Source organism: Bos mutus, chromosome 22 (genome assembly GCF_027580195.1).
Source record: "Bos mutus isolate GX-2022 chromosome 22, NWIPB_WYAK_1.1, whole genome shotgun sequence".
Classification (NCBI taxonomy): Eukaryota; Metazoa; Chordata; class Mammalia; order Artiodactyla; family Bovidae; genus Bos; species Bos mutus.
Window position 1 is genome coordinate 37,127,642 of NC_091638.1, and position 16,992 is coordinate 37,144,633.

Consider the following 16,992-nt stretch of genomic DNA (forward strand, 5'->3'; position numbering starts at 1 on the left):
ATGATAGTGATCAGGTGTGGACTTTCATTTTCCCAATTGTAAATCTGGGAATATTATCTATGCATGGATAACCTCAATCCATTATAGGAATTTCCTCTGATTGAGGGGTGTGATACAAATTCTAGGCTTTGGGATATCGAACACACCTCTTATAGCTAGATTTGACCTTCTTCAGGGCTTCAGGAGGTATCTTCAGATACACTTGGAAAGCATATTCATGGCTAGCAAAATCTGACTAGGAAACAAAATGTAGGAACAGAATTTGGCATTCAGAATTTGTTTTTAAGTAACAATAATTTTAAAAGGGCATATTGCTTTTTCATAAATTATAATATTTTTATATTATATATATATAATATATATATATATAAATTTATAATATTTTTATTCACACAAATAGTTAAATAAATACGGTTTTGAAAATCATGAAGTTGGGAGTTCCCTGGTTGTCCAGTGGTTAAGACTTACTGCTTCCACTGCAGGGGGTACAAGTTCAGTCTCTGGTTGGGAAACTAAAATTGCAAGTGGCATGGGGCATGGCCAAAAAAAAAAAAGAAAGAAAATCATGAAGTAAACTCCTGCTCCGTATTAAGGCACACACAAAGGGACTCAGATTATATCCCATTTTACAGTTGAATTTGTAGTTGGAACTGAGAGATGTCATGTGAAAATAAAAGTGTTAGTCACTCAGTCTTGCCCGACTCTTTGCAACTCCATGGACTGTAACCCACCAAGTTTCTCTGTCCATGGAATTCTCCAGGCAAGAATACCCACTCCAGGCAAGAATACCAAGAATGGAGTGGGTTGCCATTCCCTTCTCCAGGGGATCTTCCTGACCCGGAGTTGAATCCAGTTTTCCCACATTGCAGGTGGATTCTTTACTGTCTGAGCCACTAGGGAAGCCCAAGATATCCTGTGACTTGTCATGTGACTTGCCCCAAATCACACTGAAGCCTGAGATCTTAGAATTATCAGTCCTTATATTCGTATGTGCTGTGGCTGAAAGGTAACTTTGGCTCTTTCTTCCCATCCTCCTCTAGGACTGTGAATTGCCATCTTGTCAGCCTCCCCCAGCTGCCCCGGAAGCAAGGAGAAGCACACACAGCGCGCCAAGGACCCAGTGGCGATTTGGGTCCTGGACTCCAGTAAGAAGCACAATGGAAGAAGTGGAGAGGGTGGAAGGAGAGGCAGATACTCTCTGACATGACTTAGGAAGTAGGTCGCTATCCAGTGAATGACCCTTTCAAATAACCTTTCTGCATTATTTCACCCCAACACCCAGTGCTCAGCCACTTGTGGAAAAGGTACCCGGATGAGATATGTCAGCTGTCGGGATGAGGACGGCTCTGTGGCTGATGACAGTGCCTGTGCGACCCTGCCTAGACCAGTGGCGAAGGAGGAATGTTCTGTGACTCCCTGTGGGCAATGGAAGGCTCTGGACTGGAACCCTGTAAGCAAGTGAATTCTTTGGAATTGGGAGAGGACTGGGGGAGCCATAAGAAGGATGACTAGTCATGGGTCAAGAAGGTCAATCAGTACTATTTTAGAATTGGACTTTGGTTTGTGAGTTATTTTTCTCCATGTATGTGCAGCTGGTATGAATCGTAGCCAGATGTGCAAGAAGTGCACATTTCTTCAAAATGTGTAAATTAACTTACAGTCTACTTAAGCCCACATCCTGTTGGGCTGATTGAAAAATGCAGTTTTAATTGAGCCAAGCCACATTAGAATGTAATAGGCTTGTGTAGTGCCAGAAGTGGCAGGGAGAAGTAGGGGAGGAAAGGGGAGCCTCAGCTTGAATCTGGGTGCCTCCTGCATCCTATGGTTCCCTGAAGTCCTGTGCCTCTGCTTCCCTGCCAAGAGTAAGAAGTGGGAATCCTCAGCTAACGCTATGGATTCTCCTGTGCACACTGAGAATCACCTGTGGACTTTTATAAAAATAGAAAAAGCCTTTGTCTTCAGGTAGCTGCTGCTTTCTGCCTTGTAAAAAGCTTCTGAGTCCAGGAAATCCAAAGCTCAGGATAGGTAAAGAGAATGGAGGTGAATATCTCAATAAACACCATTAATACATATGTGAAATCTGAAAGAAAATCCAAATCTGTGAAAATCCAAATCTTTGGATCCAGAGAAAGCTGTGTAAACATCCAGACCTTGATGTTAACTGGCTGCATGACCTTGAGCAGTCTGGTGTAAATCCTTGAACTTCAGTTTCTTCTGCTCTTAAAAGAGGCAAAAAAGAATAGCTTATAATATAGATTATAAGGATTGTTTGAGAGTCTATCTGTTAAATGCTTAGAATGAAGAAGGTGCTCAGTTGTAGATAACCTCACTCTCATGCCCTGAGCTTCCAAACATACATACACAGATGTCTATCACATCCATCAGTCTACTCACCAGGTATTTGTAAAACTTACTAAGAAAGGGCTGCTGCTGCTGCTAAGTCGCTTTAGTCGTTTCCGACTCTGTGCGACCCCATAGATGGCAGCCCACCAGGCTCTGCCATCCCTGGGATTCTCCAGGCAAGAACACTGGAGTGGGTTGCCATTTTCTTCTCCAGTGCATGAAAGTAAAAAGTGAAAGTGAAGTCGCTCAGTCGTGTCCGACTCTTAGCGACCCCATGGACTGCAGCCCACCAGGCTCCTCCATCCATGGGATTTTCCAGGCAAGAGTACTGGAGTGGGTTCCTATTGCCTTCTCCAAGAAAGGGCAGTGACTGACAAATAAGAAAGTCCTTGCCTTTATGAAGATCATGACAGTGGCAATTCCAGTCAATGAGCAAATAATGATATAAATATATGATACAGCACCAGATACTGATAAGTACTAGAAAAAAGGTCAAACACAGTGATGGCGGAGAGAAGGAGATGATGTGCTTTTAGACAAGGTAGTCAGAAAAGTCCCCACATTGCACTGGCCAGCACTTGCATGAAGTGAAGCAGTGAGCCACATGGATATCTGTGTTGTGCAACGGAAAGTAGAGTAGTTGCAAAGACCCTGAGATTGGGATGTTCTTGGCCTAGTCAAAAAACATCCATAAGGTCAGTGGGGCTGAAGTGCAGTGTATAGAGAATAAAAAGAGATGTGTCAAAAAGGTAGCCAGTGACCACATCATGAAGGGCCTACCAGGTCCAGGAAAGGACTCTGGACATGACTCACAGTGAATTGGGCAGTCACTAGATGAATGACATGATCTGAGTTTTGTTCGCAAGGGTCATGGTTTATGATATGGTTAACATATCTGTGGATAACAGACTTGGATTGTGGGTGAAGGCATCAAGATTACAAATAGGTCCCCAGCTGAAAGGCCACTGCAGTAGTCCTGGCAGGGGAAGGAAGGTGGTGGCCTGGACCAGGGAGGCAATGGCAGAGATGATGGGAAGTGGCTGATTGGGGGTGTATTTTGAATATACACAACAGGCATTCTCCATGAAATGGCCTTGTGGTGGGAAGAAAAGGGGAGAGAATGGAATGTGAAAAGTGGAAGTGTTAGTCACTCAGTCATGTCTGACTCTTTGTAACTCCATGGACTGCAGCCCTCTAGGCTCCTCTCTTCATGGGATTCTCCAGGCAAGAATACTGGAGTGGGTAGCCATTCCCTTCCCCAGGTGACCCTCCCGACCCAGGGATGAAAACCGGGTCTCCCACAGTGCAGGCAGATTCTTTACCATCTGAGCCACCAGGATATATGCCAGGTTTTTTGGCCTGAGCAACTGGCTGAATATCCTTTCTCTTTCCCTTTCTGAATATCCAATGTAGTGCTCCGTGACATGTGGGCAAGGTAGGACGACCCGGCAAGTAGTCTGTGTCAACTACAGTGACCACGTGATCGATCAAAGTGAGTGCGACCCAGATTATATCCCAGAAACTGACCAGGACTGTTCCATGTCACCATGCCCTCAGTGGACCCCAGACACAGACCTTTCTCAGAACCCTTTCCTGAATGAGGACTATCACCCCAGGAGCATCAGCCCTAGCCGCACCCACGTGCTCGGAGGAAATCAGTGGAGGACAGGCCCCTGGGGAGCGGTGAGTATTCCCTCAAGTCTTTCTCGAATTTGCCTTCTTCTCTTTCACTTGATATAATGCTCAGAGAGAAGCAGACTAGAAACACCTCTGGAACATTTTTATCTCAGGAGGGATTGATGTGCACTTTTCATTTGTTGGGGTTAATTGTAGTCCCGGAAGGGGTGTCACTTGAGACTCTAAGCTACCTTAACCTCTAACCAGGTGGAGCAGGGGGTGTCACTGCTGGGTGACTTGATCAGGCAGCTTCCTAGAAGGTACTGTGAAGGCCATGATGATTGATCCTGGAGCTGGCAGACGGCTCCTCCTTACCTGAAGGAAAATTCAAAGGGCAGAAGAACTTTTCTGAAAGGAAATTTTTAATGAAAGTCATTTTCCTTCTTGCTATTTTCCAGATGAGTGCAGTCTTAAAGTGGCACAATTGCTATGCCATTTGTAGTAGCGGATTAGGAGAGAAACACTCAGCCGGGTAAAATCTGTGCTTAGAGGAAAAATACCATTAACTCAATGGTTAACTGCAAAGGCTTTGAGAGAAGTTGCCTCTGTTTGATCCAAGGACTTGCACTTTCCAATTTTAGGGTCTTCAGCTGGTCCCCTTTCCAATGTGAGCCTGTTTCATCATCGCTAAAACAAAGTTAATGATAGTGGTGACTTTGTTGGGTTGTTGTATTAAGAATTAAATCAAGCAATGCAAATACTGTTTCACACTCTCCCAGCCATAGAGTGAAAATTAAATGTTGATGATTATTGTTATCATTATCTTTATCCTTCAAACTAGGAAGAACTTGATAAATAGTATTTAACATTCAAAGGAAAAATATGCTCTCAAAAGTTCTAGAAATTTTTACTGAATAGTTTTCCAAAAAATAATTATATTCTGGAATACTGGACATGTCTAAAGGAGCTACAGGAAGGGTAGGGCAGCAGGAGATCCTGGGGAAGGTTTGGGGAGTTTGGTGTTTATTAATCTCTCATGAAGTCTTCTTTTTAATTGTTTATTATTTGTTTCCTTCTAGTACTGCTAACCGTGTTTAATTATTTCTGGACTAAAAAGCTTTAGAAGGAACCGGTCAGTTTTCCACCATGGTTATGTTTCAATGAATTAGGCTTACTTTCCTGTGATGTTGATGGCCCTTATGGGTTTTATACACTGGACCTCTTGATTATAAGCAGAACATCTGCCCAGGACCTTCACCACCTCATTCTCCTCCCTTACTTTCCACTTTGAAGCTTCTTTTGGCTGGGTTAGAAGAAATTTGGGTTCTACGAAATTAAAGAGTGATCAAGCGAGGTCATCACTGAGTGTCCCATGATTTTTCTAGTTGAAAAAATTCACAGCTCAAACATGTGTATTCTAATGATAAAATTAGAACTTAAAAAAAAATTGAAAGCTATTCTTATTTAGGACTACATTTGTGGATAATGCATTCCTTTAAGATTGAATGATTCTGCCCTTGGGCAGAGTTCCCAATTAAGGAGGATTAAGTAACCTTTTTGCAGCAATGGGCAATACCATTCTTCTCCTCATTGTGCCTGTTTTTTGTTTGGGGATTTTTTTTTTTTTTTTCTAAGTTAAGTGAGGCTGAAGGTGGATGATGAGATTTTTCAGCTCTTGCTTGACGTGCCTGACTTACTCCCAGGAGTGTGTGGCATGCGTATACCTCTCTTCGTGGTTTGGGATGCTTGATTCTTCCTGCCTGCAACAGCAGGAAAGGCAGCAGAGAATTATGAACACTAGAGAATGGGAATCTAGCATTTTCAGTAGATTCTGGAATCAGAACTTCATTTTCCAGATGTGTTTGTGTAAACTCAAACCTTCTATGAGATTTTCAGTGTTAGCGACTAGGGGTCTCTGGTTGCAAGCAAAAGAAAAGGAACTGGTTCTTTTAAGGGAAAGCAAAACTGTTCATTTAGCCCCAGTAGAGACTGAGCCCAGAGCATCCTCAGGGATCTCATTGAGGGTTGGTAAATTTCTTCTGCAAAGGGCCAGATAATATCTTCAGCCGTGTGGACCATACAGTCTCTGTTGCAGCTAACAGACTCTGCTGTCTTAGCACAAAAGCAGGCATAGACAAAATGTAAACAAGTGGACATGGCTGTGTTCCCACAAAGCTTTAGTTATAAATGCAGCTGGCAGGCTGGATTTGGCCCCGGGGCTGTGGTTTGCCAGTCTAGATGGAGCAATATCTATAAGATCATTTCTTTAAGAAGTGTCTATATTAATGAACCCTTTTCACTCTGAACCACCCTTGGGTTGCTCTGCTCAGGATTCAAATTCCCAGGAAAGTCTGATTGGCTCAGCCAGTTCTACTTACTCCTTGATCAGGAAAGTGTAGAACTTCTTAAAAGATAGTCCCACTGGGACTTCCCTGGTAGTCCAGTGATTGAAACTCCGCACTTCCACTACAGGGGCACAGGTTCGATCCCTGGTCAGGGAACTAAGATCCTGCATATGGCATGGCATGGCCCCCCAAAAATACAGTCCCACTAAGGTGAGGTCCATTGATGGATTTCTTAAAGGAAAATCCAGCCTGCCAGATATCAATGGGAAATATACGAGGCAGGTTAAAAAAAACAAACAAACAGATGTCCATCATCTCTTGTTTCCCTAATGGCCATTCTCTCTTGTTTTGTAGAGTGTCAATGATACATACAGGGTTTGTTCAAAGGAATGTTTACCTAGGAAAATATGTTGTCTAAAGAGGATAGGAAAATTGTTAACAAAAGTAGTCCAGAGTGAAATTCTGCAACATGGGAATGGAATGAAGAATCCCTATTAATTAAAAAAAAAAAAAATGTGGCAAAATTGGACCTGGAGAAAGATCATGTACAATATTTCACCTTGATATGGGAGTGTAAAGACCCTGGCTGACCCTGGGTCTAGAATGGTACAGTGCGAGTTCTAGACTGTGCTGGGCAATTGCTTGGCCCCCAGCTGAGCTCTGTCTCTGGTCAGATTCTCTGTAGGAAGCATTGGACTGGTCACTGGGCAGCCAATGCATTAAGTTGACCCTGGATCCGTTGTCCTTTCTTGCTCCACTCAGCCATACTGAAGGGAGGATAGCCTGTGGTTTATGAAACTATTCCTTCCAGAAACTGTAATCATGTGACCAGCACTGTGGAACCTACTAGGGATACAAGTATGATATTGAAGTTCTGAGGAGACTTATAATTTTATTGGGGACAATAACACAGGTGAGATAATAAACAAATGAATCAAGATTTTATTATCAAAGGAAAAATCCAAGGGCCAAAATATATATTCCAAATCTCTTTATACTATTGAAGGTCCTTCCTAAGATTTCAAATTCTTGGCCTCAAACAAAGCCAATTAATAGTTTTCTGTGTTTCTTGTGTACTAAGCTGTTTAAAAGTAGAAAACAAGTATTTTTAAGTTTAGAGTAAGTATAACAGAACCCTCAGAGAATAGAGGTGGGATTTTGTTAAATCAAAAATCTCCTAAATAATTGCTCAGACAGAATTAATAAATCTATTATCCTGCTCTGCATTTAAAAAATTAAGCTCAGTATATTTGAAAGTCATTCATAATTTTACCAACATTGGCAGGGAAATTGAACTGAAGTCCAGTACAATAAGTAAAAAACTTCTTCACATCTTTATATAGAAGGTGACCAGCAACGAGCAGTATTTATAGTTATTTTTAAATAACACTAGTTTGAGCTGGAGTTTGATAGCACCTATCAACCATTGGAACCTGGAACTCAAAACTGTTGCAAATACAGTTTGAGACTTGATAAGTTGTGAGAATTGCACTGCTTAGAGGACTTGATGGGTTTTTTGACAGGCAAACAGATTTTACAAGTTAAGGGTCAGAGTGAAGGAAACTAGCAAACACATCGGGTTTCAAAAGATAAGGAAAAAATGGAAAGAGGGAAAAAAAAAACACTCAAGATGCAGATAAATAAGAGAGCTATGAGAAGCTTGTGTGGGAAATAAGCTGAAGGCTGAACATAATTCTGTGACAACCATGAGAGACATGGCTGGGCTCATGCACCTGAAGAGAAGTTTGTCAATATGGAATTCAAGTTCATTGGGGAATAAGAATAAAGAAGAAAAACAAATCTCGCTACATTAGCTATGAAAGTAGAGGCTTTTGTGAAGGGAGAGAAGGGAATGTTAGCTGCAAGGAAATGATATGTAAGTGACATTCCATGATGCTTTCCTTGGATAATTGAAGGAATTAGTATAGAAGCTTAATTTCAACAACTGGCAATTCCTTAAGCAAGTGATTTGACCCCTGTGTTGAAAGGGAGGTTAAATGTTGGTTCTAAGTAAGTGCTAGCAGTTTTGAAAAGAAAAAGAATTTCCCAGTAGACTGTGGTGTCAGTCAGTACGCCTGCACCTCTCAGAGTTGCAGAGGATGAATCGGATTGCTCTGGAAATCACAAGACATGATCACTCATTAGGCAGTTGCTAAACACCTACTGAGACCTAACATGCACAAGGGGGAAGTGGTGTTTCTGCCCTCCAAATATTGCTAAGACCTGAACATTAAGCAGCTGCATGGAAGGGAGACGCTCAGGATTGCATTCTGTCCATTGTGGACAACTTGAGAGTGGTTCTGCCACATTTGTCTCTGACCCTTGAGCCAGCTGCTTTCTGGGTCCTCGAGGTGGAGCCTGAGGTGCTGACCAATGTCTGCTGTGTTCAGTGTTCCAGTACCTGTGCTGGTGGGTCCCAGCGGCGTGTTGTTGTGTGTCAGGATGAGAACGGATACACTGCCAACGACTGCGTGGAGAGAATCAAACCTGATGAGCACAGAGCCTGCGAATCTGGCCCTTGCCCTCAGTGGGCTTATGGCAGCTGGGGAGAGGTGAGCGCAAACTCCACTTATACATCCTTTGGGAAAAAAACAAATACCAAACAGTGCTGTTGTTCATAGTTTATATGAAGGAAGAAGAACTGGCTCTAGTTAAAGCTTCTTGATTTCAGATTAACTAGGAGATCTATCTTAATTATGGACTATTTTCAAAGTGCATTTATTACCATATAGAAATGGCTTGACTACATAGGAGAGATAAGTTAGGAAAGAATACAGATAATGTTAGTTTAAAATGTAAACCTCTGCTGATTAAAACATGGGTGCTTTTAAAGTGACTGGAAATGTGTGTTAAATTAATCAATGGAAGTTTTGCCATCTTCATAATTTGGGGGTGTTTGTGGTACACCATTGTTCTCATGGCATTGTGTCTCCCAGTATTTCAAATTCGTAATGAACCAGCTGTTGTTCATCAGGGATTAGGAGCTGTTATTCTTGTCAGAGGTGATGCATTGTAATCATAGAAGTGAATAATTAGCTGTATAGTCTCAAATAATGAAATTCTTCAGCTCTTAACCTTTTAAGAATTGCTTGCTATGAAAATAGAGACACAGGTGTAGAGAACAAATGAATGGATACCAAGGGGGAGTGGGGAGGAAGAATTGGGAGATTGGGATTGACGTGTATACACTACTATGTATAAAATAGATAGCTAATGAGAACCTACTGTAGAGCACAGGGAACTCTACTCAGTGCTCTATAATGACCTAAATAGGAAGGAAATCCAAAAAAGAGGGGATATATGTAAACATATAACTGATTCATTCCATTGTACAACAGAAACTAACACAAAAGCTACTGCTTTTGACTACTAATTGTAAAGCAGCTACATGCCAATACAAATTAATAATAATAAAAAAAGGACTGTCAGCTATGATTGATGAAAGGCCGTAGAATATTTGGAGCAGACAAAACTGGGCCCCCGTCCCAGCCCTGGCTCTTACAAGCTTTGTGGCTTTGACAAATAATATAACTTTGCCAAATATCTGTATTCTCATCTGTACATGAGAATAAATAATGGCACCCACTTCATAATATTCATGCTATATGAGATAGTGCACATCAAAACCTAGCCTGTAGCCTTCAATCATAGTTAGCTGCTATTATAATAATGATAATCAGTATTATTACTACTAATAATAATTATCATTAGTATGACTATATTATTGAATGGGGTTTTAAGCCACTATCATGTGTAGGACTTAGATGTTTTTTGTTTTGTATTTAATTAAAGAGTATATATTTCTACTCTTGAATCTACAGGGAGAGCACATACTTAGAGTTTGTCGAGTTGTTCTATCTTGACTATAAAATTTATAAAATAAAACACAAGGATTAACATCATGGAGGCCCCCTATGCCCACCAAGAGGGGAACAGAGACACATGAGATGGAAGGGCATGTTAGTCTACACCCCTGGCTGATCGAAGTCCCGTGTCCACATTTCATGCTTTCATTCAAGTAACCTAGTAGTCATAGGCACTCATAACAGAGTTTTGTTAACTTTTGTTGATAGTACGTCGTTCTGGAGGGCTTTGCTGAAAGAACGGAAAGGGAAGTCAGGTTTGGAGACGCATATATTGTGGGTTTCCTGAAACTCCTCATAAAGCTCTGTCCCATGGGGCCTGTGCGTAAGCTTCTGTAATTGGATTAAAGCCAGGAGAGTACACGCATTTGCTGGGATGCTGGCTGTCAGCACAGACCAGATCATTCCAAATTCCATGGGAGATCTGGCCTTGACACAGCAGGGGAACAGTGTTCCTGGATGTGAGCTCCATGGTACTGTCCAAGAAATACAACTTGTTCCTGCCTCAGAAGCATGGGTCCAGCCAACAGTCAGAACTGTATCCATCATTCCCACCACACTGTTGACTCATCCTGGGGGAATGCCGTCATTATCCTCAGATTCAGAGATAGCATAAAATATTTGGACGTCAGAAAGGTCTACGGAGACTGGAGTCACAGAATAGCCAAGAGGTTGGTGACAACTTCCTAGAGGTTGCCAGAAAAGAGACCAGCTCAGTCATTATATCCTTGATTTGGTACTAAGTGGTTTTTAGATTTTTATCTGTTTCTTTGATTTGGGTTTTTAATACCTGAAAGAAAAGGCTGTAATCTTATCCTGGACACCTGCTGCTGAATTGACCTTAATCAAGTTATGCTCTCTTAAACTCAGTTGCCACATATAATTACACTCTCCTCTTGATGAGATAACATATATATAAGCATTTAGTACAGATGAAGAGCAAATGCTTAATAAACAATAGCTACCATGAAAGGGGGCTTCCCTGGTGTCTCAGATGGTAAAGAATCTGCCCGCAATGTGGGAGACCCAGGTTCAAACTCTGGGTCGGGAGGATCCCTGGAGAAGGGAGTGGATGCCCATTTCAGTATTCTTGCCTGGAAATCGCATGGACTGAAGAGCCTGACAGGCTACAGTCCATGGGGTCACAAAGAGTCGGACACAACTGAGTGACTGACACACACACACACATCATGAAAGGACAGGACTCCAGTCTGCTGTATGTATTACTTTTGTTAATTGAGCTTCATTCTGCCTATAGGCTTATCTTGCCTGGTGCCATAGTCTATCTTGGCTAAAACATTTTTCTCATGGGGAAAGAAAATTTGCCACTGGCTGTTCAGACAGAATAACTGCAGCCTTCCTTTCTCTCCTTTCAGTGTACTAAGCTGTGTGGTGGAGGCTTGAGAACAAGGCTGGTTGTCTGTCAGAGGCCCAGCGGGGAACGATTTCCGGATCTGAGCTGTGAAATTCTTGACAAGCCTCCAGATCGAGAGCAGTGTAACACACACGCTTGTCCTCAAGATGCTGCCTGGAGTGCTGGCCCTTGGAGTTCGGTACGGCCCTAACTATTCATGTTTGCTAACTAAAACTAACACTCCAATTCCAAGGTGCTCTGGGTCACTCCTTTGAGACAGATTGTCCTCCTCACAAGGGCATCCCTGGAACTGTACTATACACAGTCTGTTCTTTGCTTCATATTGACATTCAACAAAATTCATTTTTTTAAATGATATTGCCAAAGTGACTTTACAGGATACATGTACCTCATACAGGCCTTTTGCCAATGCCAAAAGGTAGCATCCTTTCCTAGAACTAGACTATATATGTTTGTGTGTATTTTTCTTTTTTTAAGAAACTCCGTGCCATTTTTAAACTCCAAAGTGATTTAAGCAGACAACTCAGAAGCAGATATTCTTTCCTTTTCTAAGCTGGTGGTATTGACTTTGGCGGGAAGATACCTGCTTATTGAGGCCAAAGCAATTTTTGATTCAGTGACTATACTTTGCCTGTGTGACTCGGGTACAGCTCTCAACACAATCACCAAAAAGGCTGTGCCCATAAAATCAAGTGAAATCATTTGGAAAATTCCAAAGACAAACAGTGGACTCAGTGACCTGATGCCATTCGAGGCATCTAAAATGTTCCCTCTTCTATCAAGACACAAAGCCCGTTTGAGACCGGTTTTTCCTCTGGTCCTAGGCTTCCTTTGTCATCTGCTTTTAAACACCATTGGGAGACAGATTTGGCTCTATAAATACTATGCAAACTTCTGGCGCAAATCTTGGCAAACAGAAGATCAGCTGTGTCAAAACAATACTGTGGCTAAATGGTGCCACAGGTATGGAGCCATTAGGGTTGTTTCATGTAAATAGAGTAAACTTTCCTGTGAATGCATTAATTGCACTGAAGCTGAATTAATATTATGTGAATTCATATCCAAAAGCCTTTTTTTGTTCTATAGGGTTCTGAGAAAAAACCTTAACCATTCCTGAAAGCAACTAAAGAGCAGATTAACTGATCTGACATGGCTACTAATCTGTTGATACTTCTAAGGGTCAAAGATTTCAAGGTTGGAGATTGTATCTATAAGTAGAATACTAGCTGCGTAACTACTGTACTCTGTGTTAAGTAGAAATCTAGAAGAATTAGCGCATTATCTCAAGTAGTACTATTTATCTGGGCTGTAAGGATTTTATTCAAGGGCAGTTCAGATGTATTGTTCACCCAGAGTATTTTGTTTGCAATACTGGCACTCTCCCTAAATGAACGTTTCGAAAAAGATCAGAAATAACCTTAGAATGTCAAGAGCATCTTCTGACATTCCAGCTTCCCTAAGTCACCTGTTACATATTATTTTTCATGAAATTTTCCCTCTTGAGCCCATTATAGTTCATCTTTTCACTCACTCAGCCAACACCAACACCACACTTTAGTATATATCAAAATATATAGTAGCTCTCCAAAAAGTTTTCTTTAATATTCACCAAAAAGCATCTCCTAACCCTCAGAATATGTGTGTATATATAATATAATAATATATTATTATTACACATTATATATTGTATATAGTATATATACAATATATTATATCATATATATATATTAGTTACCATGGCATTCTCTTTCTTGAACACTTTCTAAACACAGTTTAATTTCTTTTACACTGGATCACCACCCTCTCACATAGATACTTTAAGAGTTTAAATGCTTAAATTTTAAAACATGATCTTCTAAATAATTTAACTAAAGACTTTAAGTTTTTCTTATTATAGTTCTTGTTTTGGGGCTACACATAGTTTTCTCCAACACACAGCGAAAAGGAGAGAGAGATTCTAAATGCTCTGTAATGCACCAAAGCAAATATGTGGATTTTGAAAATGCTTTTGCTGCCTATATGATTTTAGCACTTCCTTTATAAAGTAATCATTATTCAGATGTATATTCAAATGCCTCTGCAGCATGGGAGCAAGGCCACTTTTACAAGGCTTTTCATGGTGATTTTTGAAAATCAACTAAATCAAAAGCATTTTATTTAAATAGATCCATTTGTAATATATGACTTAAATTATGCAAGGGCAGCCTTTCCGATTTTTATGGTAGGATTTGTATTTTACTTGTATGTTGATTTTTATGGATGCTTTGGTACCATTTCTTAGTAATTCTAAATTGAAGCATACCTCAGTGAACTGTGTTGATAGCCATAAGCCACTTCTATGGTGCTTCATCATTGTAACTGACAGTGACATTAACAACAAGAAAAACTATATTGGAGGTGCTAACATGTTGCTTTCAAGAGAAAGCAAACTAGATTTATTAGCGACCAAGGGTAGCCATTAGTCCCCCTGTGGCCGAGCTGCTTTCTTATCCCGAGTACCCCCACACAGGAGATAGTGTTGAGAAGCAACTACTGCTGTGTGAGTAGGTCTTTTCCAAGGTCGAAATAAAGATAGCTTAGTTCAACAATTGTTACTAAGGAACAACATTTAGGAAAGAAACTCCAAATGGCTGTTAGCACAGTTTCCAGACTCTAAAATGAAGCTTCTGTGAATGTAGGGTTTAAGTACCCATTTTAAGACTGTTAGTTCTGGCTCAAATCACCAGAGACTGAGAATCATGATTGTTGAAAACATCTTCCCTAGATTTTGTCTTTTCTGTCCTGTTTTGAATGCGTCCTTGCACTCTGACTTGGCAATGTTTTGTTTTTGAAATAAGGTTCTTAACACTGATTTGCCTATTGCATGCACACATCCTGTGGCTAGAGGGATGAATTGAAAAGAGAGCTGTCAAACTGTAGTGAGGAGTGGGTTAAAACTCTGTAGCATTCTAGAGTAAGCCACTTGGAGATAACAAAAGTTGAAAAGGTTGCTAATCTGTCCAAGATGGGCCTCTGGCTCTCCTTTTTTGCATTGCCCCATTGGCACTGGTGGTAAATAACCTGCCTGTCAATGCAGGAGACATAAAAGACCTGGGTTCAGTCCCTGGGTCAGGAAGATCCCCTGGAGGAGGGCATGGCAACCCACTCCAGTATTCTTGCCTGGGAAATCCCATGGACAGAGGAGCCTGGTGGGCTATAGTCCGTAGGATTGCAAAGAATCGGACCTGATTGAAGCGACTTACCACAAGTATATGTGCTTGCTGACTGCCTTGGAGGCCATGGTTTTCCTTAGGAGGAATTGCTTGTGTGAATTTTTCCTGACAAACTTAAAAGTGTTCTCTGAGCCTTGCTTTAGGTGCTCTGGAATAATGCCTGTCAACCTGAATAATGAGAATTTATGGGCTCACGAAGGAACTGTGCTTTTGTTTCTGCCTGGTCAATTTATGAATTTGTGTCTACCTCATTTTCATATGAAAGTTTGCAGCTTCTGTAGGTAGGTAGAGAAAATGTCTGACATCAGTGTTTTATCACCTCACTGCATCTATCTCTAGGAAAAATAAAGACTGTAAATATCACTACCATACTTTCTGAGTACAATTTTAAGCAGCCAAGCCTCGTGTTATCTGAATATTTTGAGGAGTACAGATTTCTATGTGTTTATATAATAAAGCATATTTATTTTTTCCATGTTATTTAATTTTATATACAATGTTTAAAAATCAGTGTTTATCAGCAGACTGTAAAGGCCGGTAGGCTGTGTGCTTAGAAATGCGTGTATATGTTTCCTTTGGTTTTAAAAAGACACTTTTTAATTTTGTAAATCTCTCCCAACCTGTTCTGTCTCTCTCCCAAATCTGAGTAACCATGTGGCAAGCTTTATGTAATTGGATAGTTTAAAATGTGTATTTTAAAGGGATACTTTAAAAAATATTTCTGAATTTGGAAATGATGCTTAGTGATATAAACAAAAATATAAGAGGCTTAATATTTTGTTGCTTTTTTTTTTCTTTTCTAATACTGTTGTCCTGATTCATTGAGTCTAAACTATGAAATATGTATGCTATTTATTTAATTTGTAGATAATGATAAGGCATAGCCAGAAGTCAAAACAAGTAATTAGGAGAAATGGTTCTGAACATGTCAGAGGAGCCAGGTACAGGGAAAAGCTCACCCTAATGCACACCAGTTTGATCATAACTTATTCTTTTTGTTCGGATAACTGTAAAAGACTTAGAACATTTGTCAATTTTGTGATTTGTTCACCTGCAATACATATCAGAAGCATTTCTCATTAAAGAAAAATAAAGAAAACAACCATAAACTTCTAAGTTTTAAGAGAACCTGTACTTTTCAAAACGTGATAAATCATAAAGATGACCTCAGATCTCTACTGATTCCACATTGTCCTACTGAGCTCCATTTTCGTGCAGTAGTTTCTTATGGTAATTGAAGGGGAAAGACCAAAATAAGGAACTCTCTATATGCATTTGAGGACTTCCCTGGTGGCTCAGAGGGTAAAGCGTCTGCCTTCAATGCAGGAGACCTGGGTTTGATCCCTGGGTGGGGAAGATCCCCTGGAGAAGGAAATGGCAACCCACTCCAGTATTCTTGCCTGGAAAACCCCATGGATGGAGAAGCCTGGTGGGCTACAGTCCATGGAGTCACAAAGAGTTGGACACTTTTGAGGGTTTGAGTTGGCATTTGAGGGTTTTTTTTTTTTTTTTTTTTTTAAGGAGGTGCTGTATAAGATAACATTTCCAAAGCAGAAGATGCTCGCTAGCGCTGACTCAGTATTTATTATGTACCAAATCAGGCTAAGGAAATTGGTGTCACATTTAGCCCCATGTGACCATGTTGAGAGAGGTGTTTTTATGAATCCATTTGAATGTGTGATAATCTATTGAGTACTTTAGTGATAAGACATTTTTTTGAAGAAGAAGAAGAAGGAAGGCTTTATCACTTGCAGCCAGTAAGGAGAACACCAGGGATCTTTTCCAAAGTAGTGTCTCCCAGTGTTAGTATGCTTGACTATATTAATCCTATTTATTTTGGTAGAAAGAAACAGGTCATGTTCAGAGTGAATTTTTTTTAGCTCCTGCTTATACTCAATAAAAGGATATTGCTGAAACTCACCCTCCATCTAAACTCAACATTTTTTAGCTAATATTGATGTTGTCCATTTGACTCCATCAATAGAAAATCTGAATTTATAACTCTTATTGGTAAATTCCCATAACCAGCAGCTCTGAACACTTCCAATAACTGACTGTGTTTAGGGAATGGCGAAACATCTCTCACTTTTATTTTTGAAATATCTAATATTAATAGCCAGATTCAGAAGATGATATAAAGATTTTGGCTACAAGGAATATCACATTAAATATGAATGCATTTTTTATAAAAATAAGAATCTTTTTACTAATGCAGACATATCTTAAAAATTCTGCTA

General features: G+C 40.4%; 1 protein-coding gene across 2 annotated transcripts in view; it reads left to right on the plus strand.

Annotated features, from left to right (window-relative positions):
* Positions 1-16,992, plus strand: part of ADAMTS9 (ADAM metallopeptidase with thrombospondin type 1 motif 9) — a 162,907-nt gene that overhangs the window by 83,696 nt on the left and 62,219 nt on the right. For both annotated transcript variants that reach the window (XM_005903770.3, XM_070359683.1), the window contains exons 24-28: positions 1,041-1,145; positions 1,283-1,450; positions 3,757-4,026; positions 8,696-8,857; positions 11,545-11,721. In XM_005903770.3, coding sequence (XP_005903832.2) covers positions 1,041-1,145; positions 1,283-1,450; positions 3,757-4,026; positions 8,696-8,857; positions 11,545-11,721 — 882 coding nt within the window. The remainder of the gene's footprint in view (positions 1-1,040; positions 1,146-1,282; positions 1,451-3,756; positions 4,027-8,695; positions 8,858-11,544; positions 11,722-16,992) is intronic.